The sequence below is a fragment of the Macaca nemestrina genome, chromosome 8, assembly GCF_043159975.1.
Source record: "Macaca nemestrina isolate mMacNem1 chromosome 8, mMacNem.hap1, whole genome shotgun sequence".
NCBI classification, from domain to species: Eukaryota; Metazoa; Chordata; class Mammalia; order Primates; family Cercopithecidae; genus Macaca; species Macaca nemestrina.
This window is the reverse complement of record NC_092132.1, coordinates 49,231,144-49,257,119: the sequence shown is the minus strand read 5'-3', so window position 1 is coordinate 49,257,119 and position 25,976 is coordinate 49,231,144. Positions and strand designations below refer to the sequence as shown.

The window sequence follows — 25,976 nt, the reverse complement described above, 5'->3', positions numbered from 1 at the left end:
CCTCCCACATTGTTTCCCTTTTTAAACTGTTACTTTTTCAATCCATGGAGCAGTTGAGAAACGGGTATGCATCTCTTCTCCCCTCCCCTTCTATCAAAACCTGTAAGACACACAAGGAAATCCAAAGCCACAGTAATAGAGAGAGAGAAAAAATAAAACACACACACACACAGAACAAAAGAAATCCTCCTTGGCTTGTTTTTCCAGGGTGGCCAGGCAAGGTGTCAAAATCCATATCTCCCTCTGGGCTGGCAGGTAGAAGGTACTGGGAAAGCTGCGCTCCCTCTCTCCCACCGGCTCTCACGTCCAGGCTGTTCCCTCACCCTCAGCCTCCCCCAGCGCCAGCTTCCTCCTCCTCCTCTCTGCAGCCAGGCCTCTCCTGCAAGACGGACCTTGGCCCGCCTTGGTTCTGGGCCAAGGCAGTGGGAAAGGCGCCGCTACCTGCAGCCGCACGACTCCACCACCATGTCCTCGTACTGCTTGTAAACCACATTATTGCCCGCGTCGATGTACAGGATGCTGATGGGAGTCAATTTGGTGGGCACGCAGCAGCTGGGCGGGGTAGAGCCGGGATCCATGGAGTTCATCAGCGTCTGGATGATGGCGTGGTTGGTGGGCTCCAGGTGCGAGCGCAGCGGGAAGTCGCATACACCCTCGCAGTGATAGGCCTCGTACTCCAGGGGCGCGATAATCCAGTCGTCCCAGCCCAGCTCCTTGAAGTTCACGTGCAAGGGCTTCTTGCTGCAGCGTAGCCTGGACTTCTTGCCGTGACGCTTGCCATGGCGGCTGGCGAAGGCCGTGCGCCGCCGCCGGCGGCCGGGCGAGGGCAGCCAAGGCCCGGCGTCCGGGGCCCCCGACGGCGGCGGCCATGACCCCTCGGCGCCCACGCCCGGGCCCGCAGCCTCCGCCGACCCCAGCTGCTCGCGCATCTCTGCGAACAGGTTCTTGCGCTGGGATCTGGTGAACACCACTAGCAGGGCCCGCTCCTGAGGGGGCCGCACCCTCCGGCCGAAGCCCAGACTCCGCAGGTCCGGGGGCGGCGGTTGCTGGGGTCCCCGCGCGTGAGTCTCGGCCTCCCTGGCGTCCGGCTCGCCCCATGCGGCCCGCAGCTCCAAGCACAGCTGCTTCCAGGGCTGGTGGCGCAGCCCCTGCCACACGTCGAAGACTTCCCAGCCGGCCGGCGGCGCCCCCTGCGGGTCCAGGGTCCGCGCGTCCAGCAGCAGGGGCGAAAGGCACGGAAAGAGCTGCACGTGGAGCGGCCCGGCTGGTGGCCCCCAGGGCGCTGAGGGCGCCTGGCGAAACAGCCGCAGCTCCGCGCCCACCAGCTCTTCTTTGTCTGAGAGCATGGACACATCAAACAAATACTTCTGTCTCCGGAGAGGAGTGTGCGAGAGATCGTCTGCGAGATAAAAAATAATTACAGTCAGTTTCACTTAAGGGGGAGATCAGCCCGGTGCTCTTCGGCCGCCCCGGGAGGAAAAGGGCGGGGAGTGGGGGCAGGTCGGCCGGGGAGTCCAGCTTGCCCGTCCCGGGGCCTGACCACCCCGGCTTCCCATCTGGCTGGTGCATGGCGCGGGGAAGGGGGCGCGCCAGGGCAGGCCCCCTCCTCCGGGTCAGCTCCGGACTCTCAGGGCGGAAGTCGGTGGCTGCTGGCGAGGCGGCGGCGGCCTACCGTGTTTTCCCCCAAGAAGGCTTCGTAACCACTAATGTGTCCTTTGTGGTCTCGAGCCTGGGCCGTGCTTCCCCCAGACCTCCTCCAGGCTGGGCTGGCTGGTGCTCGTTCACGTCTCAAATGTCACCTCCTCCAAGTAGCCATCCCTGACCACCCTGATCTAAAGTAGCCTCTCCAGGTCCCTATCACAGGACTGGCTTGATTATCTTCCCGTTACTTAGGATTATCTACAATTACCTTGTTTATTTTTATCTCGTTAGTAGTCTGCCTTTCCCAGAAACACTCTGCCCGCCTCCACCAGCCCACAGGAGCTAGGCCGATGTCATAGTCCGCCTTGCTCCCCTCAGTGCCTAGGGCGGTGCCTGACCTGGAGCACACGCCCCTCGGTTAAGTGGGAAACTTCTACCGCAGTGAGTCTTAATCTGGCTCACTAAAATGTCCTGGAGAACTGAAAAACTTCCAGGGCCAGGGCTTGATTCAGCCTATTGAGTCAATGTCTAAGGACAGGACTGGGCATGGGGTTTTGTTTATTGTTTGCTTTTTTTTTTTTTTTTTTTTTTTTTTTTTTTTTGTTAACTCCAAGATGATTTAAAGGTGCAGTTCTAGTTTAGACTCACTAGTCTGGGGTAACACTGCTGCCCATCAGGCGGTTTGGGTGGGTCCAACAGTGGAGGCAGAATGAAGAGCTGGTGGGGGATTTATTTATGTATTCACCAATCATTAAACAACAAACAAAAGAGCAATGAAGTTTCAGAAGTATTGGGGACAGGGGGTGAGAAGTGAACAAACACACCTTGCGTCTGTCCATTGAGAACATCCTGCAGTCAATGAGAAAAATATATACCTGGAAGGCAGAAAACCTCAGCCAGGGACAATCAGACATACACACACACACACACACACACACACACAGAGAGAGAGAGAGAGAGAGAGAGAGAGAGAGAGAGACTTTCTCATCTCTCCTCCCACTTCCAATCTAAAATTCTCTCGCTTTGCAACTATTCCTGAAGATAAAAGGTTTGGTCATAAGTGAGAAAAAGAAATTTAGGACAGGTGAGGTAGGGGAGTATAACAGGCTTTTAAAATCCAAGGCAAATTCTTCAGAACCAAGGCAAAACTGGACTTCTTTTTTGACACATTTGTGCACGAAGCCAACTCCACTTCAATGTGCAAGGCGGAAAGCTAACCAGATTTTCCTGGGCTGCCTTCCCATAAAATATTTACAATCTAGCAAATACAAAAATCCCCAAAGCCCCCAGCCTTCCCCAGAAGCTAGTAAAGTTTGGGTCGATTTCAATAGTAAAAGTGTCACTGGGCCCAGCATCCAAGCCTCTGTACCAGTCCAGATGTAGCCCGGGGGCGCTGGCTTTGGAGCCTCAGCCACACCCAGTTTGTACTCAGGGCTGACCGTAGCATTGGCTGGTTCACTCTTACACACATGCCCCAACCTGAGATGGGGTGTGGGAAGGGTTAGAGAGGTGAAAAGGGAAAAGCTGCTGCAGGCAGTTGATTTATGGAAGCCAAGACCTTCAAACCGACCAGGGTCACATTAAAATCAGGGGGAATTCAGCACACTTTCTTCTCCTTCAAAGAAACCTGTGTCTGACAATGCTCAGCCACCACCCAGATCTCTGGACCTACTGCCTTAGGCTTGGCTTCCTGCCTCTCTCCCCAAACTAGGGATGAGATGAGAGCAACAAATCTAAGGCACTTGCTGCACTAGCTAAATGTTGTTAGGGATAACATATTTCTAATCTATATCCACCTGCACAGAATAGTTCTGAAAGGTAATTACTTGTATTATTCTCATTTTACAGATGAGAAAACCAAGGATTGGAGAAATTAAGGTATTGCCAAAAGTCAGACAGCTAGAAAGTGATGAAGCTAAGAGCCACACTTATGTCTATTTAATTCAGAGTTGGAGCATTTAGCCCCTAAGCCCCATTGCCTCTCCACTGTAGTCCAGGTACTAGAGTCTAAAAGTAACCAGAAGTGGCCAGTGTATAAGGGGAAAAGAGTCCAAATTATTTGCAGGACTTGCTAGGAATAAAATCTAGGCTCCCTTAGGAAATAATTTCCATCTTTGCTTACACAACTCTTGAGATGGTTTGCCACTGGCTGCAGTGCATTAGGCAGGTGTAAAGAATTATGATTTATTTCTCTCTCATGCAACATGGGAGAATCAGCCTGCTTTTGCTTTTACTCTTTTAAAATATATATATGTGGGCCAATAAATGATTAATTTGCACAGCTGAGTTAAAACTGAGGCAAGCATCTGTAGAGAAAGATCTCTTACTGATTCTGCAGCCTTAGGATTTCTGATGATCTTTCCAGCAAGACCAGCCCACCCCTACCCTTTCCAGGTTTCAGTGCAAGAATGCAAATGGGACTTCAGCTAATTATCTGTTCTCTTCCTACACCAGCTCTGTCACCTACTTCAAGGGCCCTCACCTGTGTGCATGTGGCCACTCCAGCTCACAGCTTAAAGCTGTGCACAGTTTCACAGGTGCACACATCAGTGTTGTGATCTACCTTCGGGGAAACTGAATGGATGAAGAGTCTGTCCAGACCCTGGAAGTGAGCTTAGGGATATTTGGGCAAGAATTCTACAGCCCAGGTATCTGGAGCTTGGCCTGGAATAGTGACTCTTAAAGCCACTAAATCTGCAGTGGTCTTTAAATCTGAATCGTCAGCATCTCATAGGCACTTGCTAGAAATGCAAATTCTCTCTGGCTCTAGAGGCTTGTGGTAGGGTCTAGAATTTGCATTTCTAGTAAGCTCCCAGATGATTCTGATACTGCTGATCCAAGGAATTACTCTAAGAACCACTGATCTAAGTGGGGGTTGTCCTCTAGGTTCTTTGAATTCACAACCAAGTAGGGAGGAGCACCAAACAAGGTGCTGCAAAGCATAGGGCCAGGGCAGCATCTAAGGCAGTACTCACCAGGACCAAGTCAATTCTACCTCTCCCAGCCCATTCCTGGCCCCCAAAGCCACCCCCATTTTTTTATCCTTTCAGCCACAAGTTCTTTCCCCGGGTCTCCAGAACCTCTAACCCCTAAACAGAAGATCCAAGAAGGTGGCTCCTCTGTGCGCCTCCCCTGCAGACCACATTCCCCACCTGTCTAAACCTGCATCACAGAAATAGCTCAGAGGAGGCATCCAATCTGGGAAGTGAATATAACACCATGCACTGTTACCCTGAAGACACTTCCCCTGCTGCATGCTGACCTGGCATCACAGAGCCTGGCTCAGCTGCCATGAGCCATCTGTGGGCAAAAAGCCAGCCCTTCATACTCCCTTCCACAAGCCTCCTCTCCCATTAAGTCTTGTATAAATGAAGACTGATGTTATCAAATGATCCTCTCTCCCACCCCTTTGACTAAAAAAACATGCACTTATCACTTCAAAATCTGTGGCACTTTCCCACATCCTGGAAGTGAATCCTATGCTTTTGGCCCTTAAATTGAAATTGACCAGAAATACATGGTGGAAACTTTTTATTTCCCTTTTACTTTGCATCAACCTGGTTTGTTACAGCTTATTCACACCTCTGCTAACAGTGTTTGCTGAATATTAGATATACAAACATTTCCAGTTACAATTGCTGGATTTGGGCTTATCTTCTTTCCCTGGCAGGTGCATAGAGAAGGGAGGGAGAAGACAGAAAAATAAGAAGGAAGGAACAAACCGTGGCATATTAGAAGATACTCCTTCATAATGGTCAACAAGTTGGTAAAAGGCTGAAAGCACTTCAAACATATATTTCTGGTGTAGAATTTAGGAAAAATTTAAAAGAGGGGAGATGTTGGTCAAAGGGTACAAATTTTCAGTTAGGGTGAATATAAGGTAAAAAAAAAAAATTAATTAAAAAAAAAAGAAACCAAGAGAAGAAATGGTACCTATTTGCAAGGTGAGTACCATTGCACCCATTTTAAATGAGGAAGCTGGCTTAGAAAGGAAAAGGGCATCTGTTCACGGTCACAGTACATGGTTGGAGAAAGTTGGAGTCGCAAACTCCAGAGCGGAAAGGAGAAGATGCCCTCAATGCCAAAGGCCAGACGCCCGGGAACCTCAGCCCCAGGAGGGCGGCATGAGGGAGCGACACGCAGCTGCAGGACTCTGCGCGCCTGCCCACTCCAGCCTGCCCACTCCAGCCCCAGTGCCTTCTGCTGGGGGCTACTTCCTTGAGCTAGCCTGTAGAGGGTTTCCAAAAACCAGAAACTTCCTTTGGTTGGAGGTGGGAAGGGCCCGGCACTGCATTTTCCCAAGACATCTCTGAGATATATACTCAGTTTGAGGTGACTTTTGAGAGTCCTAGTTGGATTTTGTCACTTGCCTGGCTGTGCAGCCACGGTTCCAGCTCTCCAGATTTGCAGGATTCTTGGCACAGCTGACTTTGGGTTCCACGAGATTCCTCCGCGCGCAACTGGCTCACATCTCTGAGTACGCAGTGACCCCGGATAGTTACTGGTCAGGCGTCCCGCCACGCCTCCCAGCCATGTTCTCCGGTGGCACAGGCCCCGCGACTAGGCCACTGTTCAGAAAGTCGAGAAGATAGTGGACTTTCCCACCCCCAACCCCCAGGCAGGGAGAATCACCATTCTTTGCAAGAGAAACTCTAGGCACCTTTCCCTTATCCCTTCATTTTAGAGCCAGCAGCAGCATTGAGCGCTTGTAGGGCACCACCTTTGTGCTAGGCACGTGCTCAGAGCTTTAATGGTCTCTCACTGAATCTTCACAGCGAACGTCTAAGGTCAGGCCTACTGTGATACTCACTTATGGATGAAGAAACTGAAACTCTAAGAGGTATCTTGCCCATTGTCTTGAAACTAGCAAAGGAACAGGTGTTGAAGGTCCTAATTCCAAGTGCCCTGATCCCAGTCCTGCAGCCATGCCTCTCTACCAGGGTCCTGTTCGGGCAGGCAGCTAGGAAATAGGACATACCTTCATCATCAATGTAATCAAGGTGAGCTGGCTGGGTTCCCCCAGGATTTTTTTCTTTTCTTTTCTTTACTACAAAGAAGACCTCCAAGCTCAAAATTCATGACTGGGCTTGGAGTCATTTTCTCAACTAGGTCTCTCACCTTCAGCACTGCACTGAGGGGGCAAAGTCCATCAGGTTGGAAATAGAGCCAGGTGTACTGGGTGAATAAAAATGAGCCACCAACCCCTCCCCCTGGAGTGTGAAGGGCTTTAAGGGGAATCTGTGTGCCCGAGGAGATACTCATCCTGAGTCAGGCCTCTGTTGAGATCTGAGCTTTGCAAGCTGCTGATGCATTGCTAGCATTCTTACTGAGATGTGAGTTCAGGAAGCAATCCATACAACTCACCCTTTCCAGGGTGCTCTTTCTTAACCCCAGTACTCACGCCTGACCCCCCAGCATAATAATCGTAAGAGCAAACACTGATGTAGCACTAAATCTGTGCTGGGCATGATCTAAATTCTCAACTTGTAGTAACTCATTTAATCCTCAAAACCACTTCTGAGACAGCCATCATTCTAAACTAAAAGAGACAGCTTGAGTAACTGGCTCAAGATACTAAGTAGTAGAGCCGGCAGTCTGGCTCCACTATCTGTGCCACCACCCTAGACATCCTAACCCTGATCTCTGTGCCTTGTAGAAACCCTGAGAAACTCTTCCATGCTCCCCGTGCCTGGAGGGAGGGCATCAATGCCTGGCTGACGAGAGTCACTCACTTCAGCAGAACTGCAGCAGTCATTCCTTCAGTAGAAGAAATGTTGATGACTGGACTTGTGAAAGAATTTAGGAGGAAACTTAACAGGGCTACAGAGGGGTGCAAATGAGATAAGGTGTGAGAGAAAGACTTCTGAACGCAAATGTCAGTCATTACTGACAATGTGGAACGAGCATAGGAATTTAAAGTCTAAGAGACATAAATTTGAGTCCTGATCTGTGACTTAGTGGCTGGGTGACCTTGGGTAGACTGGGTCACATAATCTCTCCCAGCTTCATATGCCTCAGCTATAAAATGAGAGAACCACCTCTACCTTGCAGGATCATTGTAAAGATCAGAGTCAAAGTACTCAGGGATGTGCATGGTATGTAGAAACGTTCAATGAATGCAGCCAATATTTCTGTAACTACTTACATCTTCCAAGGGAAGGTGCACCTGTCCTCCTCTTGACTTCCTTTGAAATCCAGTTCTCTGGACTTCAATCCTTGTGGTCCAGGTGTCTCCACAAGATTCCAGAAGTGAGTGGAGGAAAGGTGCTAGGAAGCATGAGAAAGATGAAGACGCTTCCAGTTCCTGCTTATCTTAAGTCAAGTGAAAGTCAAGGCTCATGGAGGCTGCAGCATCACCTCATCATCCCGATTCTTCTCAGTCCTGTGAGGCCATATCACCACTGCTGTCCCTCCCACAGTGCCAGGTGAATAGACAACCTCCACCTCAGCCACATCAAGGATCAGGCCCTTCTTGCAGGTTTCCTCTTCTGCAGGGGTCAAGGCCAGTGACAGCGCTTGTGCTAACCCAAATGATTGCCAGGCTGGCAGTGCAGCCCTGAGAGGCCTGAGGATCCATTTCTTTCCTGGCTTTGGTATCCTTTTGTGGGGGCACAATCTGACCACAGGGCCAGTCTGGGGTGGGGATAGAGAGGCAGATGTTACTGATCTTCACTGTACAAAGGGCCAGACACATACTGATGGGGAGGGCTGCAATGGAGGACCCCTTGGGCTGCAGCATGAGGCCAGGCCTGGGTGCTTGTCACTTTTGAAGGAAGGTTTCATTGGCAGGTCTGTCCTCAGTGTGTGTTCCTTCTCATCGTACACTCACCAGTCCAGCTTTTCTCATGTCTCTTGGCTTCCCCAGAGCCCTCCCCAATAGCTTGCCCTGTATTTCTCCTTCCAAAGACTAGAGGGGTCCAAGGCGAGTCTTCCACGGAGTCTTGGAGAGGCTTTTCCACTCTCTCCCTCAGGCCTCCAGATGTAGGCTCTTCTCTTCCTGAGGGGCCTGGGCCTTGTAGACTCCGCAAGTTAAGTGGTTCTGGTGGCCTGCCTGGATCCCTCGGAGAAATCCCAGTATTGGTATAGCAAGCTCTGGCTCAAGGTGAGGCAAATGAATGAGAGTGGAGAGAAAGAAAAGAAAGGGGATCCTGGAATCCCACTCAACTGAAAACAGCTTCGCACCCCTCACCTCGGGACCTCAGCATGGCCTTTAATGGCCTTAGCTCTAACCCCAGGATGCCTGTTTCTGACAAGCAGTGATGACTGGAGAGGAGCCCTGTCCCCTGAGTGCTGATCACCGCATCAGGAGCTCCAAGGCGCTTTAGGGAAACTTCTTTTGTCTTTAGAGGATGAAACAGATTCATTTACAAAGTAGTTTTCCTGAACTTAGTTAATGACCCTGATGGCCGCGTGCTCTCTTGAAGGCAAAGCTGAGATCAAGGACACTTCACTGTGCTTCTCTTTTCAACGGGATCAAGGACACTTCACTGTGCTTCTCTTTTCAACGGGGTCCCATTCTGGGCTCCCCACCACAGCGGCTCAAATCTTAATTTGGCATCACTACAGATGAAACCCAAACCGAAGCTCTCGTACTGTTCCCGCGGTGAGCCCTCCCTCCCTCCCCATCTCACCGCGGCGGCGCACGCGGCCTGCCCTTCCCCTGGGGCCCGGACCTGGGGGGTTGGCTAGGGGCGGACTTCCCTGCACTGTCGACCGGTAAGTTACCCGGGAGCCCAGGGGAGCAACCAGGTCCTCCAGGAAGGCTAGGGGAGTGGAAATGGAGGAATCCTCAAGCTGCCATCGGAGCTGGAATATGATCGGGAGGCTTGGCTTAAGTTTTGAAATCAAAAGTAGAAGGAAGGGTGTCCATTTTATGCGGCTTCCGCTCCCTGACCAGTTCTGAGGTTGCAGGTGGGGACGAGGGTTCAAACTGGCTTGTAGTCGCGGGGAGGATATTGGACTCAGTGCGCTGGAGAAACCGCTGTGCTGTGCCCTTTAAAGTGCTGGGCCGGGTGCAGCCTGGGAGGAAGGGAGAGCCGCAATCTCTGTCTGCGGCGTTCATATAGGTCTGACTTTCGAAACAATTTAGCAAAATGAGATTCGTGGGCCTTAGTCTATGCCTAGTTAATTTCCCTCCACACTGAGCTTCGGAGCGGCAGTGGGCTGGGAAGTGGAGTGGGAGCTGGACCAATTTGCTAGAAGTCAGGTTTGAAAAGCAGGCGCACCGATTCCCCTGAAGTCCTACGTTATTCAGGGATGCCCTCCGCACCCCACTAAAGCCAATCCCCTGCGCTGCCCCTGTTCCCGCCCGCTGCCCCTCTCCCCAGGCTAAACCGGCCTGGGCTAGAGGCCCGCCCCTCGCCTCTTTCACGCCCACTCTCGGGTCCCTAAGCCGTGCCCCGCCCCCAGGCGCCGGGGCCACTAGCGCCGCAGCGCGCGCTTCCCTAGGAACGTTGTCCAGCGCCGCCCGCCGCCCGCCCCTTCCAAGCTCTTGCAGCCCCTCACCCCAAGTGGACCCAACCCTCAGTCCCCAGCAATGCTAATGGACTGTCTTAGAAGGCAGAGAACGGCAACCCTGGAACCCATTAGTCCAAGGAGGACCTATTTAATTTCTGTAAACAGGAGATACTATTTAACAGACTTTGAGCTTAAAAATAAACAGCCAGGGCTTGGGGTGGGGGATGGAGGGATGTCAAGCAACGGAATGGCACGGTGAATCCACATTCCGGCATTCCACACCTCGAGGGCTCGGCTCGATTCAGTCCCCTGGTCCAAAGAGCGTCGTTTGACCCGGGTTATTCAATACCCGAGGGGTTATCGAACTAATGCCCTTCCTTTTACTTAAAAGCGCCCAAGGATTATTGTTGATTTGCTCTGGGGCCTTTGGTGCACGCAGTAGTCCTAGCAGGAAACAAAAATTCTTGTTCTGCCCTGTTTCTATCATACCATCTTCCTCTCCACCTCTCCATCTCATTCCCTTCTTCCTTCTCCCCCACCGCCCCAGAAAGACGTCACCACGGTCGAGGAGGTGTGTAAGAACCCCAAGGACTCCAGCTACGAAAAACATGTGGTGTTAGGGCCTCCGATGCAGTGCCCTGCGTTCCCCGCGGGTCCAGGTGACACGCATCCTCTCCGGTCGGAAAGAGGAGCTTTCAAGTCCTGATTGAATTGGGGGGTGGGGAGGGAGGAGAAGAGGGATTCGCAAGGCCTGTCGTGATCTGTGGTTTGAGTGACTTTTTTCTTTTAATGCGCAGAAACCACAAGGATGTTTGAGCAAGTTTTTAGATCCCCTCCCCCACCGGCAACTCCACCGCGCAAACTCCCAGAGGCCCGAGAGCCTCCCGCGTTGAGGAAAACGCTATGTCCGTCTCAGATTAGCCTACTTTGCCAAGGAAACTCGCCAAGAATCCCTGCGCAACCTGCGCTCTCGCTGTAGAACATACTAGGTGGTCTTTCTTGCTCTCTTTTTAGAAACTTCTTGCTTTTCCCTATAAGGCAGACCTTAAGGCCTTAAGGATTGGAACTGCAATAACTGATGTTTAACAGCAAGTCAGTGGCTAAGAGTTTGGTCTGTGGCCTTAAATATGCCTTAGTTATTCGAACCAGAAGAGCAAAACAAACTTTTAGTTTAAGACTTCTTTCCCTTACCCCCGGGCTTTTTGCAGGACCTGCCAGTTCACCTGGCTGGAGGAGGACCCTGAACCTGGACGGTGGCGCAAACTCCGTGTCCGCGCCCATGCAGGCGCACCCTCACACGCACACACTTGAACGCTTAGCAAACCTTTTCCAAGGCTGTTCCCTCTTTCCGGGGAAATAAAGCCTAGATTGGAACCTTCTGCCCAGCTTCCTCATTTGGCCGTCTGGTCTGCATTAGTGTTTTTATAAGGGACTCAAACAAATCGAATACAAGGTCACCAAATAATTAACAGTTGTGAATTCCCTCCGTCCCCATTAAAATACTTCCCTGCTTATATTTCATTTTCGGTTTGCCAACGACAACAGGGTACCGGCAAAAACACTGCCGAGTTGATTACACCACTCTGCGGCCCAGGTCCACCCAGAAACCCGCTGTTTTGCATAACATGAGGTACCAGATGCACTTCAATCGCGAGGGAACTACGCAACTCTCTGAATGCCCTACCCACAGCCAGGCTATTCCCAGAATGGTCCTGCTCTGCCCTTTGATAATCACGACCCAGAAGGTGAACGGAGAAGCCAACAAACAATCAGTGGCAAACTGTCCTGACAGTTATTTCTAGGGCATCAAGTTCTTCAAGGATGTTCCCATCTCGTTTTGATTTTTATCTGTTCCTTACCGCCTCCTTTTTGAGAGTATTATTACAACAAGAAAAAAGTAAAGGGTATTCTTATTTCAAAGTAATCTGGAAACCTAACTCACAGTAATAGTCTTAGAATTATTTTGGTTCTCTCATTCTTGAGAGTTGTTTTTTCCCCTTGTTGAAATTATGTGGCACTTTTCACTACATAAACTGAAAGTCTGAGTCTCTCACTCTCTCTTTCTCTCTCTCTCTCTCTCTCTCTCTCTCTCTCTCTCTCTCTCTCTCTCTCGCTCTTCCTCTCTATCTCTCAGCCCTGCTGAATTCATAGAACTAATGGTCTGGCTTTCTCAGGCCCCAGGGCTGGGGGTCCAGGGCCCCAGGACTAGTAGCCTTTTAATGAGTTATTTCATGAGCAAATTGTAATTTCACCATATCCAACTTTGTCCATTCTCATCCCATGATGGCACTGAAACACATATGCACACACCTTCTCACCTTTATGGATCCAACATCATTTTAAAAGCACAATATAAGAGCATTTTTTAAAATCAGGGATAACATGGTTTGTGCCTCTGCTAAAATAAGAACAGGAGGCAGCAAGGCACACCAAAATTCAGACCCTCACATCTAGTTTCACTCACACTCCTAACTCGGTCTTAAGTGACTGCAGGCAAATTATTAGACTGGGGGAAAATCTTTCCATTTTTTGACTTCCGCTTCTTGTCACCATCCATTAGAAACCACCTCACCCCTTAAATTATCTATGCAGTGCTCTAGTTAAATATGCAGGGTCTCGAATCTTATATGAGCCCCACCTCTCACTAACTGTGTGACCTCAAGCAACTTGCTTAACTCCTCTGTCTTCTTTACTTCACCTGTAAAACGTGGTGGTGATAGCGTTTTCCTAGGAAGTGGTTGTGATAACTAAGCAAAATAATTCATGCAACAAAATTTAGTGCAATACTTGGTACACAGTAAATTTTCAATAAATCGCGATTACTATTACTCCTAGGTGTCTGGAGAGCATACTGAAAGAAGAGACCTGTTTTAGGTTTTTGTTGTCGTTGTTGTTATTGTTGTTGTTGTTGTTGTTGTTATTGCAATAAGTTCTCCTCCTGGAGGATAGGGAGAAGTGGCCAGGGATGGGGTAGTACAGAACTTGCTTTCTTTATAAACCTAAAGCGTCCTTCGTTCACTTTGGGCAGAGTTTATGTCTGCTCTCCCACTCTCAACCATAGGCTTCAGGTGTAACTTTGGGGTTTCCGGGGTACGGAAGGCTTTTTACAGAGCATGTTGCCCATGCCTCCTGGACTGGCTTCGGGGCTCCTTTCCTTTCCTTCGCTCCTCCCCTTGGGGGACCCCTGGCTCCTCTGAGCCAGGCCAGCCCCACTCGACGGCGATTTAAACATCCCTTAGGCGAGGCGGCAAGTTAGCGCTGCTGGCCCAGCTCTAGGCGGGCCGCTGCTCTTTCCTCCTCGCCAGGCTGTCCACGCTTTGGGGGAGGGGACCTTAGGGGGTTTGGCGCGGTTAAGAGCCCCACGTGAGAGGGGCGGAAGTCCTCGCCAGGAGCCGGGGATGCGCGGCTGGCGGGTCCCTTCCATCACGGGAGACGAGACACCGTTTGATGTGTTATGACATGAACCCTCAATTAGATCGCTGAGTTGAAACACTCCAATCAGGGGCCCGATGCTAAGCAAGCCCCGGAAGGTCCAGCCTGAGGTCACCGCCGGTGACACATCAAATCAAAATCAGTGAGAGGGAAAGTGAGGCTTTCCCTTTATCAAGCTGGGGCTGCAGCCAGCAACGCACCCCCTCCTCTACGCACCCCTCCCGCCCGCGGCCCCGCACTCCTTCACCCCCGCGCGGCGTGCGACAAGCCTCACCGCCTTCCCAGTCAACGAATTGCCTTTCTTCGCATTTTCTGGGAACCTGGAGACGCCGAGAAGACCGCGCCTTTGAAGCTGCGGTCCGGGTGGTCATGCAGCGTCTCCTCCCGCTGTGGACCGCTCGCATCCCCAGCCCTCGACGGCATTCCGGGGTTGTAGCGGTCCTTGTGGATCTTGGTCCTGCTAGTCTGAAGGCCTTGGCTCGGGAACAGAGGCCTCCCCAGACTCGGTGCACATGCAATCCCTCCTCTATCTCCAGGATCCGGGGCTCACAGCGCAGTGGCGGGGGTGGGGGTGGGGAAGCTACAGGGCAAACTAGGGTAAAGTGATTTCTCGTCTACGCCGGATTTGGGGCCCCCCAAGACTTCTCCCCATCCGTTGTCTGAATGCCACAGGCTTCCGGAGACACCTCCGAACAGCCCTCAGGGTCTGACCAAACTCACAGGGCACAGCGAACCAGTTAGGGTGCCCACTTGGGGGAGGGGCGGAGATTCTTGCCACTTTATTCCCAGGCAAAGAAAATCCGCGCCCAACCGCCGGCCAGCCTAGGCCTCTGGCACTTCTCTTGAGGAAGGGCCTCTTGAGCAGTCTTCTCTGAGCTTCCTTAGCCTCCTTCCGCAAGTGTAGTACAGAAAGTGCACGATTAACAGAGGACTTGGAGGTACAGAAACAACTGTAGCAAGGCGTGCGTCGTGGGGAGGGTTGGTGAGCTGCACCGGCAACACGGAGGCCAGGGACTCAGTTGCACCACTACGAAGAAGCCACGTGTCTTTGCAAAGGTGACTTTAGTAGTCCTAAAATCACCATAAAATACCCGGCGTTAATTTGCCCTCTGGACCTTTCAGCAGCTCATGAACCTCGCTGACCTCAGGCTGCAGCGGCTAACCCGACGTGGGCAGGACCCTGGAGCAAGGAGCGCGACTACGAGTGAGAGGCGGGGACTGGAGCCGGGGAAGAGCCTGGGGCTGGGATAGGGGGGCGGGCGCCGTTAGCCTGCTCTAAAAAGCTTAGGAGATGTGCGAGCACCGAGGGTAGCAGTGGCTGAAGAAGCTTCCGAACCCCGAACCCCAGCGCTGCAAGGTTTCTGGGCAACCCCACTTAACTGGGAGCAGGTCAAAGTTATGGAGCTAAGTCTAGAGAGGATGGAGGAGTGGATATCTGCCTAAATCTCATTTATCCCCTCATTTTCTTCCTTCTCTTTCCCCTTCCTTTCCTTTTTCTCCCTTCCTTTCCTGTCTCCTTCCACATTATTGTCTCTCTCCTTTAGGAGCTGAGTTTCCGATGCCTGTGGATCCTTCCCTAATTTCTGGGACCAGAGGTGGTGCGAGGTTTTCTTGAGGGCACTGGTCACGCTGCAGATCAACGCCGGTGACAAGAAGGGGCCGCAAGGGTTTCCGCAGACACCCACACATACAGGCGCCCCCACAGAGGGTACCAGGGATTTCCCCGACCCCCACCAGCCCCCAGGAATAGCGCAGAAAGAGGAACGTCGCCTGGCTGAGAAAGGTGGATGGGCATACTGGTGTACCTTTGTGTATTAAGTACCCACAACCTCCGAACTTAGCCGTCCCTGTCCCGGCCCGCCCAACTGCTGCTCCGCATCTGCAGAAACCACTCGGGTTGAGGCCTCGGAGCAGCCGGGAGCGCCACGCTGGAGCAAAAAAGCCGGAGGGCGCAGGGCTACAGCCCGGCTGACCACCTCCGCACCCAGCGCAGGGACCAACCGAGAATCCGCGCGGCGTCAGGACCAAGGGGCTGCCCGACGCCACTCGTGGACTAGCTCCTCAGACTGTGGGATTCGCTAGTGCCAGCTTTGCCCAGGGCTTTCCAAGGCTCTCTCATGCCCTAGATCTGCCCCAGCAGCTCAGGCCTTGAACTGCGAACCCAGTATCCCGAGACACCGATTCCATCAGTCCCCATCCCGACCCCTCTCCAGCCGGGTTCATCCGCCTGCTGCCTCCCGTCCTCCTCGTTTCCCCCACCAGCCACCAGACAAGCGGCAACCACGCCGCCTTCTGCAAAAGAGGAAGAAGGAAAGAAGGGAGAGAGAAAAAAAGAGGGGGAAGGAAGGGAGGATTAGAGACGAATAGAATCTGCAGCCGCATTCAGAAACTTACTCGGGCTTGAGAAAAACAATTTAAGAAAAGTAAAAGGGAAGTGTCCAGAGTGGGAAGGGAATTCACAAATGCAGCCTCCGGCGGGAAGAGCGCCCTGGCTGCGGAGCTCCAGCAGGAAGGGAGTCGAGCGTCTTGTTTGCCACTTACCTAGTCCCCTGTCTACAAAGCTGGTGATCGTGTTAGCCGACTTGGAAGACTGGAAAAAGCTGGCATTGATGCCCAGCTTCTCGGCGATGGAGTAAGTCCTGTAGATTGACAGCATGTACTCGTGGGGCACCACGCGCGGACCCCTGCCTGGCGGCTCCTGCGCCCGGGGCTGCTGAGCCTGGGGCTCGTCCTGAGGCCGCCGCTGTGGCTCCTGGCCCTCCCGGCCCGCGTCACTCTCGCGCGGCGCCCGCTGCATCTTCCCTTCCTTGCGGCTCCGCATGCCCTTGGTGGAGCCCAGCTCGGCGGACGACGAGGAGGATGAGATGGAAGCCTGCTGGAAACCGGGCAAATCCCACAGAAAACTGATGAGGAAGACGGCGGAGAGCAGGACCCTGGGAGTATCCATGGCGGGCAAGTGGCTGCGTCTCCCCAAGAGGCGGTGGCGGCAGCGCAGGACGCGCGGGACACGGAGCGGCTGGACAGCGGCCGGGGCCCGGCTCCTCGGGCGGACTCGGAGTGCGAGGAGCCGGGTCCCAGCCACACAAACCCCGGCCCCGCCACGCCCCCTCCCGCCCCTCGCCGGGAGGGGAGGAATGGGGAGGGAGGGCAGAGGAGGGGTGGGGAGGGTGGGAGGAGAGCCGGGTGGTGCGGGCCGGAGGTGTGGGGGAGAGGGGCCGCGGTGCGCCGGTGTGGCAGGAAGACGCAGCGCCCCCGCGGGACGCGCGCGGGGTTGCCGGGCGGTGAGCGCGGCGCGGGCCGCAAGCGCTGACCAGGGGAAGGCGGGCGCGGCCGGCCCATGGCGGAGGAGTAAAGGCTGGCCCACCGCGCCAGGGTCCCCCTCGAACTCCCGGAGGTGCAGTCCCTCCGCAGCGCGGCCCCGGCTTTCGGTCCCCGCCAGCCGCCTCCACCTTCCTGAGAGCCAGCGGCCGGGGAGGAGCGAAGCGGCGGTGGCGCCCCCCAGAGACGGCTTGGGGCAGGCGCCTCTGCTGCAAGCTGCGCGCTGCCTAGGGGCGGTGGTACCTTCCCTCCTCGGCCCCAACCGCCAGGCCTGCCGTTCGCGCCCCTTCAGGGGCCAGCCCCGAGCCTGAGAAGCCTCTCCGTGGGCCAGGCGCAGGGCCCAGCTCGCAACAGCCCCTTTTTCTCGGTAGGGTATCGCTCTCCACAAAGACAGGCGTCTATTCCCGACCCTCGAGGTCAGGCAAAGGCCACGAGTCTTTAGAGTTTGGATCGATGCTAAAAGCTGCTGCGCTCCCCTGCAGGCCCCAGCCTCTCCTCTCGCAGTCCCCAACCTCTTCTGATGCAGACTTTAGCTGCTCCACTTCGTCGTCGGCTCCCGGGATCCTCTCCCTCTCGCGGCCTGTCCCCCGCCTCCACTGCATCCCCATTTTCCCTCTCTTCTTTCCCTCCCGCCTGCAGGACTTCCTCCTTCCCCAAGTTCCTTCTGCATTCCAATCCCTCTTTCCCCAGCCTGCTTTTCTTCTCACACTGCCCTCCCATCTCACACTGTCTTCCCACCCTCTCTCTTCCCGGCCTCCCCCCGCTTCCAGTGGACCCCTCCCTTTGCAGCTCTACCCCAATCTGTTTCTCTTCAGCCCAGCCTCGCCCCATCACGAGTTTCCTTTATCTGTCCCCAGATTCCCCGTGCCTGTCTTCCCCGCCCACTGCCTCGCTCATTCCTGGGCCTGCACGCTGAAAGGCGAGGCAGCCTAGCGCTGCTTCTGTCTGCCACAGTTCTCTGCCCTGGACTGCTATGGACAGAAGACTTTCCCTGAGTATTGATTGGGTGCTCAGGCACCAACCATATAGTACCCTCCTTTAATCGTGCCAACAGCTTTGTGAGGTTGGCGTTGACTATTTTCATCTTCACGGATGGGAAAAAAAAAAAAAAAAGACTCAGTGGAGACAAGTGACTTTTCCAAGGCCACTCTGCCAAGAGATTATGCAGCAAGGGACAGAATCCAGGCTCCCACCCCAAGCCCAAGGTTCTTCCCACTACAGCATAGACAGTCATTCCTGGCCCAACTTCTCTATTTCAGTTCTTGCTTTTTTCTTCTCTTTATGGTTCCACTTGATCTCAGGTGGCTGCTTCCTCCACCATGCTACTTTCTGTGTGTGCTCCCAGTCTCTCTAATCTCCTCCCTCTCACTTTCTTCCCCCTTCTTCCTTTTGCTTTTTCATCTCCTCTTCTGTCCTGCAGGGAGCACTCACATGACAGCCTGCAGGGGGAGGGGGTTTTGCTGCTCCTCTCATTCCTTTCACTTCCTTAAGGTCTGGGATATGCCCTCCACCACGGACACTGGCCTCCTCCAGGTAATGGCAAGCACCCACAGAGAACTTGTGTGTCAGTCATGGTTTGAAGCCCTTCATCAATATTATTTTACTTAATCTTCACAGCAATCCTGAAATAAGTGCTGTATTATGCCTATTTTACAGATAGGGAAACTGAGGTCCAGGGTCACACTACTCCAGAGTCTGGCCTCTTAACCACTGGGCTATTGAGCTTGGCTGCTCTCCTTTGGGTCTCCATGGATGCCCCTTCTGGCCCTATCCCAATTCTACTTATGTCCCCTAGTTTTGCTTTCAAGGTTGTCAAGTTCCGAGACCTTATACTCGAAGGTGCTTTAACTGTAACATTTTCTTCCCTCCTCTCTCTGTGCTTTAAAATGGCTTATTAATATTTACCATAAAAATAAAATAAAAGGAGATGATACTGAAAGAAAAAATTATTTCTCAGATTCTTGCCACTACAACAAATCCAAATGTTTTTACCTTTTGGGTTCCCTTCCACTCCTTCTTTACTTGTTATGCACATATCCTTTTCATATTATTGCAATGCAGGGATAGATATTACGATGGATTCCGCCCTTGTCACTTAACGTTTTACAACCAAGTCCACTGCCTTCAATGTCTCTCCCCCATGCCTATCAATACAGGTCTTCACTGCCCCTCTGCTGGCCTGCAAATGCCATCCCTGCAAAACCACAGACTCAAAACTCCTCCTTTCTCATTTGCAGAAGCAACATTTCCCCTCTGCCTACTTGTCGCCCATGGGATGCACGTGTTCTTTTTTGGCCTGCCCTGTGTCTTGCTCTGTATGTCTGCCTCCCAAGTGTCATCCGGGAAAGCACCCTCCTTGTGATCTATTTCCATCCCTTCCCTCAGGAAACAAAACTTGTGGTTTGTGTTATCAATATTTTAATTTCTATCAGTATGGTGCCTAGTTAACAATGTTTCATAGTTTTATAGTTTCAGACCCTCCATCCAATAAGTACTGTATGTTTCCTGCCTGCAGAGGCAACTCTATGTTCTCTCTTCATTTTGCCCACAGCAATTATTATCTGCTACAAGTTATCAGTAAACAGGAAACAAAGTAATGAGCCTATTACTGTGGTTTAGGACCTCTCAGCATGCTAGATGGAGCCACATGGAACAGTAAATGACACTGAAACAGGGACCACAAAGGTCGTCGTCTGTTGTCCTTCAGGATTCCCCTGGGGCTGACATTACCTTCCGTCATTGCTATCAGCCTCGGGTCTTTGCAAGAAAAGTTCTGGCTGGTCTTTGCCTGAAAGGGCTGCAGCGATCATTTTACAGGTGAGGAAAGAGAGGTGCAGACAAACTCAGTGGAGAGAGCCCGAGGTTTTAAACTAGTCAGAAATGTAACTAGGATTAGGAGCCAAAACATTCTGACCCCTAAACGAATGCTTCTCCTGTATTATAAAAATATATTTCAAATATCCTGACAATGACCCACAGTAGCATACAGTGTCCGATCTCTTCCTCTGCAGTGGGTAGATTTCAGATAGTTTCAGATAGGAATCCATCCCAATGTTGAGACCACACCAAAGCCTTTGCACTCATGTTCTCTCTCTCTTTCTCTCGATCTCTCTTTCTCTCTCTCTCTCTGTCTGTCTCTGTGTGTGTGTGTGTGTGTGTGTGTGTGCGTGTGTGTGTGCGTGTGTGAAAAATAAAAATACAAAGAGCAAACTACAAGTCCAAATCTGCTTTTAAGATCTTCAAGGAACATTTTGAGTCTTTGAACCAGTGCTACAGAATTTAAATGTTTGGTCTAATCTTAGATTTTCTAGTAATTTCTTAAACAACTTTATCTGTGAAAAATGTTAGAAAGGTGAAAGTTTCTTGAGAAGGTCTGAGGTGGGCACCGTGGCATTCTGGTAGTGGTTAGGTTTTTCTACACCAACAGATAGAAAGACATACAACTGTGCAGTATGGTATCTCCTGCCCCCCTGTGGACGCCGAGGGAGTTACCTGTGGAGAACCAAAACAGTACTGGACTGGAGCATGCTTACAGGCACTTTCAAAGTTGAGCAAGGCATAGTGGCATCTATTAACATAATTTTAAGAAATCATAGAGTCATGCCTAAGGTATGTGTATCATTTGGCAACAAAACATCCATAAATGAGAGATCTGTCCACCCAGAGATACAGGACCAAAAGCAAATAGAATTGTCCTCTTATCTCAAATCGGTGCTGGTGTTGTTTTAAAATTGTTATTTTACATTAATCTAGGGAGAGAAGATTCTCTTAAATAAATAGAAGAGTTTATATCTTTTATTATTTTATTTTTCATTCAGGTGTCACTCCAAAGACAACTTTTATAACAATGACTGAGGATGTTGGACTTTGGTATGGACTCTACCTAGCCGTGAAGTAACCATGCTTTAAGGGGCTCTGGAAATATACTCTAGAAAGATGTCTTAGCACCTAAAATTTTGCAAAAATTTCACTTCTTTAAGATACTTTCTTTATAAGACCCCAGTTGAAATACAGACATTATCTAGTAGGATCCCTCCTGGTTATTTTACTACCACTATTAGCTTCTTCCAAATAAACTAGTAATCCGATAAGACTGGCTAGCTGACAGCTATTTGGTCTAAAAGTAATGAGACTTAAGACTGGTGGATTTTGATTATAAGAGGACAGAAAGGGCTGGGCTTTAAATTCTGTTCCTTTGCACTCCTAGAGCCTCTGGCAAGAAGAATAAGGAAGAAACCAATCAGGTGCACCTCAAGTTACTCACACTTGCTTCAGCCTGAGCAGTCCTGCTTTTGTCTGTTTTTTGTCAGCTTCATCAAATTTCATCTGCAAAAAGTCCCTCAGAAAAAGAAAAGAAAATGAAAGCTATTGGCTTAGAGTACTGGGCAGTGTTCCTCAAAGGGTGGTCAGGGTGAAAAATGTGTGAAGTCTTGAGCAGCAGGAGGAAAGGTAAAGACTGTTTGCTTCAGGAAAGTGGAAGAAGAGGGGAAAAACAAAAAACAAAAAACAAAAAACCCTGTGACGGATAAACATAAAATACAGCTTTCCCTTTATCTCTTAGACTGGGAGGTACCAGCCCTATTAATACCCTCTGTTTTCCCTAATTTATATTGAGACCGACTATTCCATTTCTTTTGTTTGTTTGTTTCCTTGGCAGAATAATTTACAGAGAAGTTAAATGAAATGAGTTGTGCCAGATGACAGAATACTCTGGGTCTCGGCTTCCCCCCGCCACCAGCTGAATGGGGTCTCAGTGAAAGGCAAATCAGAGATTCAGTCGGTCCCATGCATGCCACCAGAATGACAGCACTGAGATGGGCAGGAATTGGCATTTTAGTTCTGGATATTGAAAGAAGCACCAACACTCACTGGGGGAATCAAAGCAACCCAGTCACTGCCTCTCTTTGGTTCCACTGCAGGGGACATAGATGTCCAACCATCTTGTAGTTCGCCAACACCAGTGGTTCTCAAAGTGTGGCTCCTCGAGCAGCTGTATTAGCATCACCTGAAAACTTGTTAGAAATACCAATTCTTGCCGGGGGCGGTGGCTCGTGCCTGTAATCCCAGCACTCTGGGAGGCTGAGGTGGGCAGATCACGAGGTCAGGAGATCGAGACCATCCTGGCTAACACGGTGAAACCCTGTCTCTACTAAAAATACAAAAAATTAGCCGGGCGTGGTGGCGGGCGCCTGTAGTCCCAGCTACTCGGAAGGCAGAGAATGGCCTGAACCCGGGAGGCGGGGCTTGCAGTGAGCCGAGATCATGCCACTGCACTCCAGCCTGGGCGACAGAGTAAGATTCTGTCTCAAAAATAAAAAAATAAAAAAATAAAATTAAAAAAAAAGAAATGCCAATTCTTAGGCCTTACCCGGATTCAGAGTCAGAAACTCTGGTGCTAAGGCCCAGCAATCTGTGTTTTGACAAGCCGTCAGGGAATTCTGATGAACACCAAGATTTGAGCACCTCTGGCCTACACCATGAAACAGGGGCGAGTTACCTGCCAAGAACTTCAAGAAATGCTTTGATTTTAAAGGGAAAGCTGTAAAGGAAATGCATACTATGCCATTTTATTTTCAAATTAATGATTCTCATTCCGAATGAGCAAATAATTTTCATTCTCCATGTGAACCAGGTGTATTTAATTGCCTACAGCCATACCAGGCCAAATGTGGCTAATCTGCCTTGATCTCTAAAAGTAAGTGGAATTGGGCCTGTTTATAATCTGAAAGAAAGACAGAAACGTCATCAGAATGAAGTCGACTGCAGAAATCTCTTATACACTATGGATGTTAAATGAGGGGCTTCAAGTCATGGGTTCAGATCTCAGCTCTGTCACTTCCTAGCTACGTGAATTCAAAACCTTCTGTGAGTTTTGTCACCTCAAATAGAGGTGAAAGTATATCCCTCTAAGTTTTTTTGTGCAGATTATACATTAATGTATGTAAATTCTTACCACAGATATAAGTAAATATGGTGCTTATTAGTCAACTATTTAGATTTTTTAAATATTGAAGAATTCTTTGTTAATTTTAGTAGTCCTCGATCTTGATTTTTTTGGAGTTACACTTTAAATTTTTAGTTTAACTAGCTTTTACATTCTCTTAAAAATTCTTTTTTTCTTTAAGTGACTTCTCTAAAATGGCTGTTTGCTTGACACAGCAAGGTTTTTACTCTATTTCACTGTGAATTTGGGGCAACACTTTTCTTCTGTAATGATTTGACATGTTTTATGCTTGTCCAAATATTCTAGATTAAAAACACATTGCAGTTAGCTAATAGGTATTGGGATACTTAAATTGAACAGACGAAGTGCCTTCTCAAATGAGCGTCTAGGGTGCTTATGAGAGTAAAGATGATTAAATTCTAGGAATGATTTGATCCTTGCCAAATCTTGCATAGAGAATAACAATCATATAGGAAATTGTCTTTCCTGTTTAGGATCAGATTTGGTTTGAAAAATTACTACCAACTTTGTAAACATTAAAATAGAAGCAATAAAGATGTGAAATTTCACACAGGGGATCTACAATGTTTGGATAATTATAAGCATATGGCTACTTTACATGAGATCTCTGTTAAAAGTGTATTTACTAGGGCTCTGGGAAAACAGAGGTTCTCAAATTCAAGGTTTATTTACATACACTGAGAATGTCACATTTACTATCAATTTATCATAATCTATTTTTACTTCAGAGCTCTAAATAGTATTAGCAAAATGATAACAGTATCCGTTGTTTATTGCTCTCTTGTCTATTAGTTAACTTACCAGGTTTTACTCATGAGAGAAATGGAAAAGAGCAATTAAGTTTCAATCAAACGTGTCAAATGCTTTCTCGATAATTTTAAAATTTCCTATATTTTATGTTAATATTTAGGGCATATGCCTGTGGGGAGTAGTTCCAATATATCTTACTCAAATAAAAATGATTGATGTAACAATTGTATGTGCTTTTTAAAAAACAGTACTACAATGTGTCTGTTTCTAGGAATTAAAAAAAACCCACAAATTTGTTGCCTATTTGTTTAGAATTAACTAAATAAATACTTTAAGTCTTAGAAATGGTTGAAATTTTATTTTGAAATGAGTAAGTATGGGATTTAAGAGTTTGAAAAGTCAGGATAAACCCTACCTTTCTCAAAAAACCTTTCTGTGACTTTTCTTCTCAAATGCTAAGATTATGAAATGTCACAGCTGCAAGTTATAATAAGTTGATCTTAAATACAAAGTACAGAGATGGAAAGTAGGATAGTGGTTGCCAGGGGCTGCGGGAGGAGGAAATGGGGAATTCATATTTAATGGGTACAAAGTTTCAATTTGGGAAGATGAAAAAGTTCTGAAGAGGACAGAATTGACGGTTACACAACAGGGTAAATGTACCCAAGGCACGGAATTATACACTTTAAGAATGGGTAAGATGGTCAACTTTACGTCGTATCTATTTTACCACAATAAAAAGTACACAGATTTAATAAAAATTTTCCAAAAAAGTCCACTTGCAAAATATATGCTTAAAGACAAAACTTTTTTAGACAGCTTTGTTGACAATTTTGGCTTTTTCATTTCACTGCATAGACTTTGTTAATAAGCATAACTGAGTGTTTTTTGTTGTTGTTGTTTATTTACAGAAATGTCAAGGGGAATGTTTTGTTAGTCCTTTTGAGATGAAAACCTGACTCTGTCTCTCCAGCTGTATCATGTGAACCATCCTGAATTTCTCACTTTAATTTTTTCCTTAGATAAGACTGTTTCAGTAAATATTAGAATTTGCTAAGCTATTTTATTAAAGGACTAATATGTGAAGGAGTTTTTTTGTTTGTTTGTTTTGTTTTGTTTTGTTTTTTTTGAGACAGAGTCTCGCTCTGTCGCCCAGGCTGGAGTGCGGTGGCGCGATCTCGGCTCACTGCAAGCTCCGCCTCCCGGGTTCACGCCATTCTCCTGCCTCAGCCTCCTGAGTAGCTGGGACTACAGGCGCCGCCACCACGCCCAGCTAATTTTTTGCCGCCACCACGCCCAGCTAATTTTTTGTATTTTTAGTAGAGACGGGCTTTCGCCGTGTTAGCCAGGATGGTCTCGATTTCCTGACCTCGTGATCTGCCCGCTTCGGCCTCCCAAAGTGCTGGGATTACAGGTGTGAGCCACCGCGCCCAGCCTGGGGATTTTTTATTTTTATTTTTATTTTTATACTTTAAGTTCCGGGATACATGTGCAGAACGTGCAGGTTTGTTACATAGGTATATACGTGCCATAGTGGTTTGCTGCACCCATCACCCTGTCATCTACGTTAGGTATTTCTCCTAATGCTCTCCTTCCCTGTGATGGAGATTTTTAAGCACCGTATGAAAAATTGATTATATAAGTTCCTGGTGTGCCCATTCCAATGTTCAACAGGCCTCCAAGGAAGGAAAAATTCTGAAATAGTTAAAATTTATATTTTTCCTCTTTGCTTTCTCTTTCCAGAATCATCATGTTCCCAGTGTGTCTTTCTCTTGACTGTCAATTAATGCCTAGTATCTACCTCTCCAAGAGTAAATTGATTCCAGGCTTAAGTTTTCAAGAAATATATGTGTTTCAACAAAATGTTATTGATACCAAAAAAGTATTCAGGTCAAAAATCATGATGCCTGAATGGTGGTGGTGGTGATCCAGGCACAATGACAGTCCCATATGTTTATGTGGCTGTATTCCTTTCTTGGAATCTTGCCACATTTACGGTGTACATGTTACAATCATGGCTCGTGAGGGCAGGACAGGACTATACAAATCACACGGTCCAGCCCTTTCTTTTAGAGATGAAGAACTATGGCTGTAGAAACTGGTAAGAGACTTACTGAAGCTTGTGAAGTTCATCAAGTTGAGAGTCCCAGCCCCCAGTCACGAATCCAGAACTCTTTTTAGAACACCAGCACTTTTTCCTGTACTGTTCTCCAAAGAGTATCCATTTGAATGTCCGTCCTTTCCAAAAAATTTGAGGACTGTGAAGATAATTTTCATGCTTTGCATATTTTTAGATATTCCCCTCTGAGCTGGGTAAGCATGATGTAGAGATATTCAGGTACTTGATATTTACAGGTGTCAAATACAGGTATTTACATACTTTAAATGCTGTTAGGTATACGCCACTGGGTGA

General features: G+C 49.3%; 1 protein-coding gene across 1 annotated transcript; it reads right to left on the bottom strand.

The window, feature by feature from the left end:
- Nucleotides 1-177: 177 nt before the first annotated feature.
- On the bottom strand, nucleotides 178-16,596 carry LOC105476110 (growth differentiation factor 6). Its single transcript, XM_011731773.3, has 2 exons — nucleotides 16,072-16,596; nucleotides 178-1,399 (listed from the first exon to the last, which is right to left on the bottom strand). The coding sequence occupies exons 1-2, from the start codon at nucleotides 16,475-16,477 to the stop codon at nucleotides 438-440; spliced, it is 1,368 nt and encodes a 455-aa protein (XP_011730075.2). The 5' UTR covers nucleotides 16,478-16,596; the 3' UTR covers nucleotides 178-437.
- Nucleotides 16,597-25,976: the final 9,380 nt, after the last annotated feature.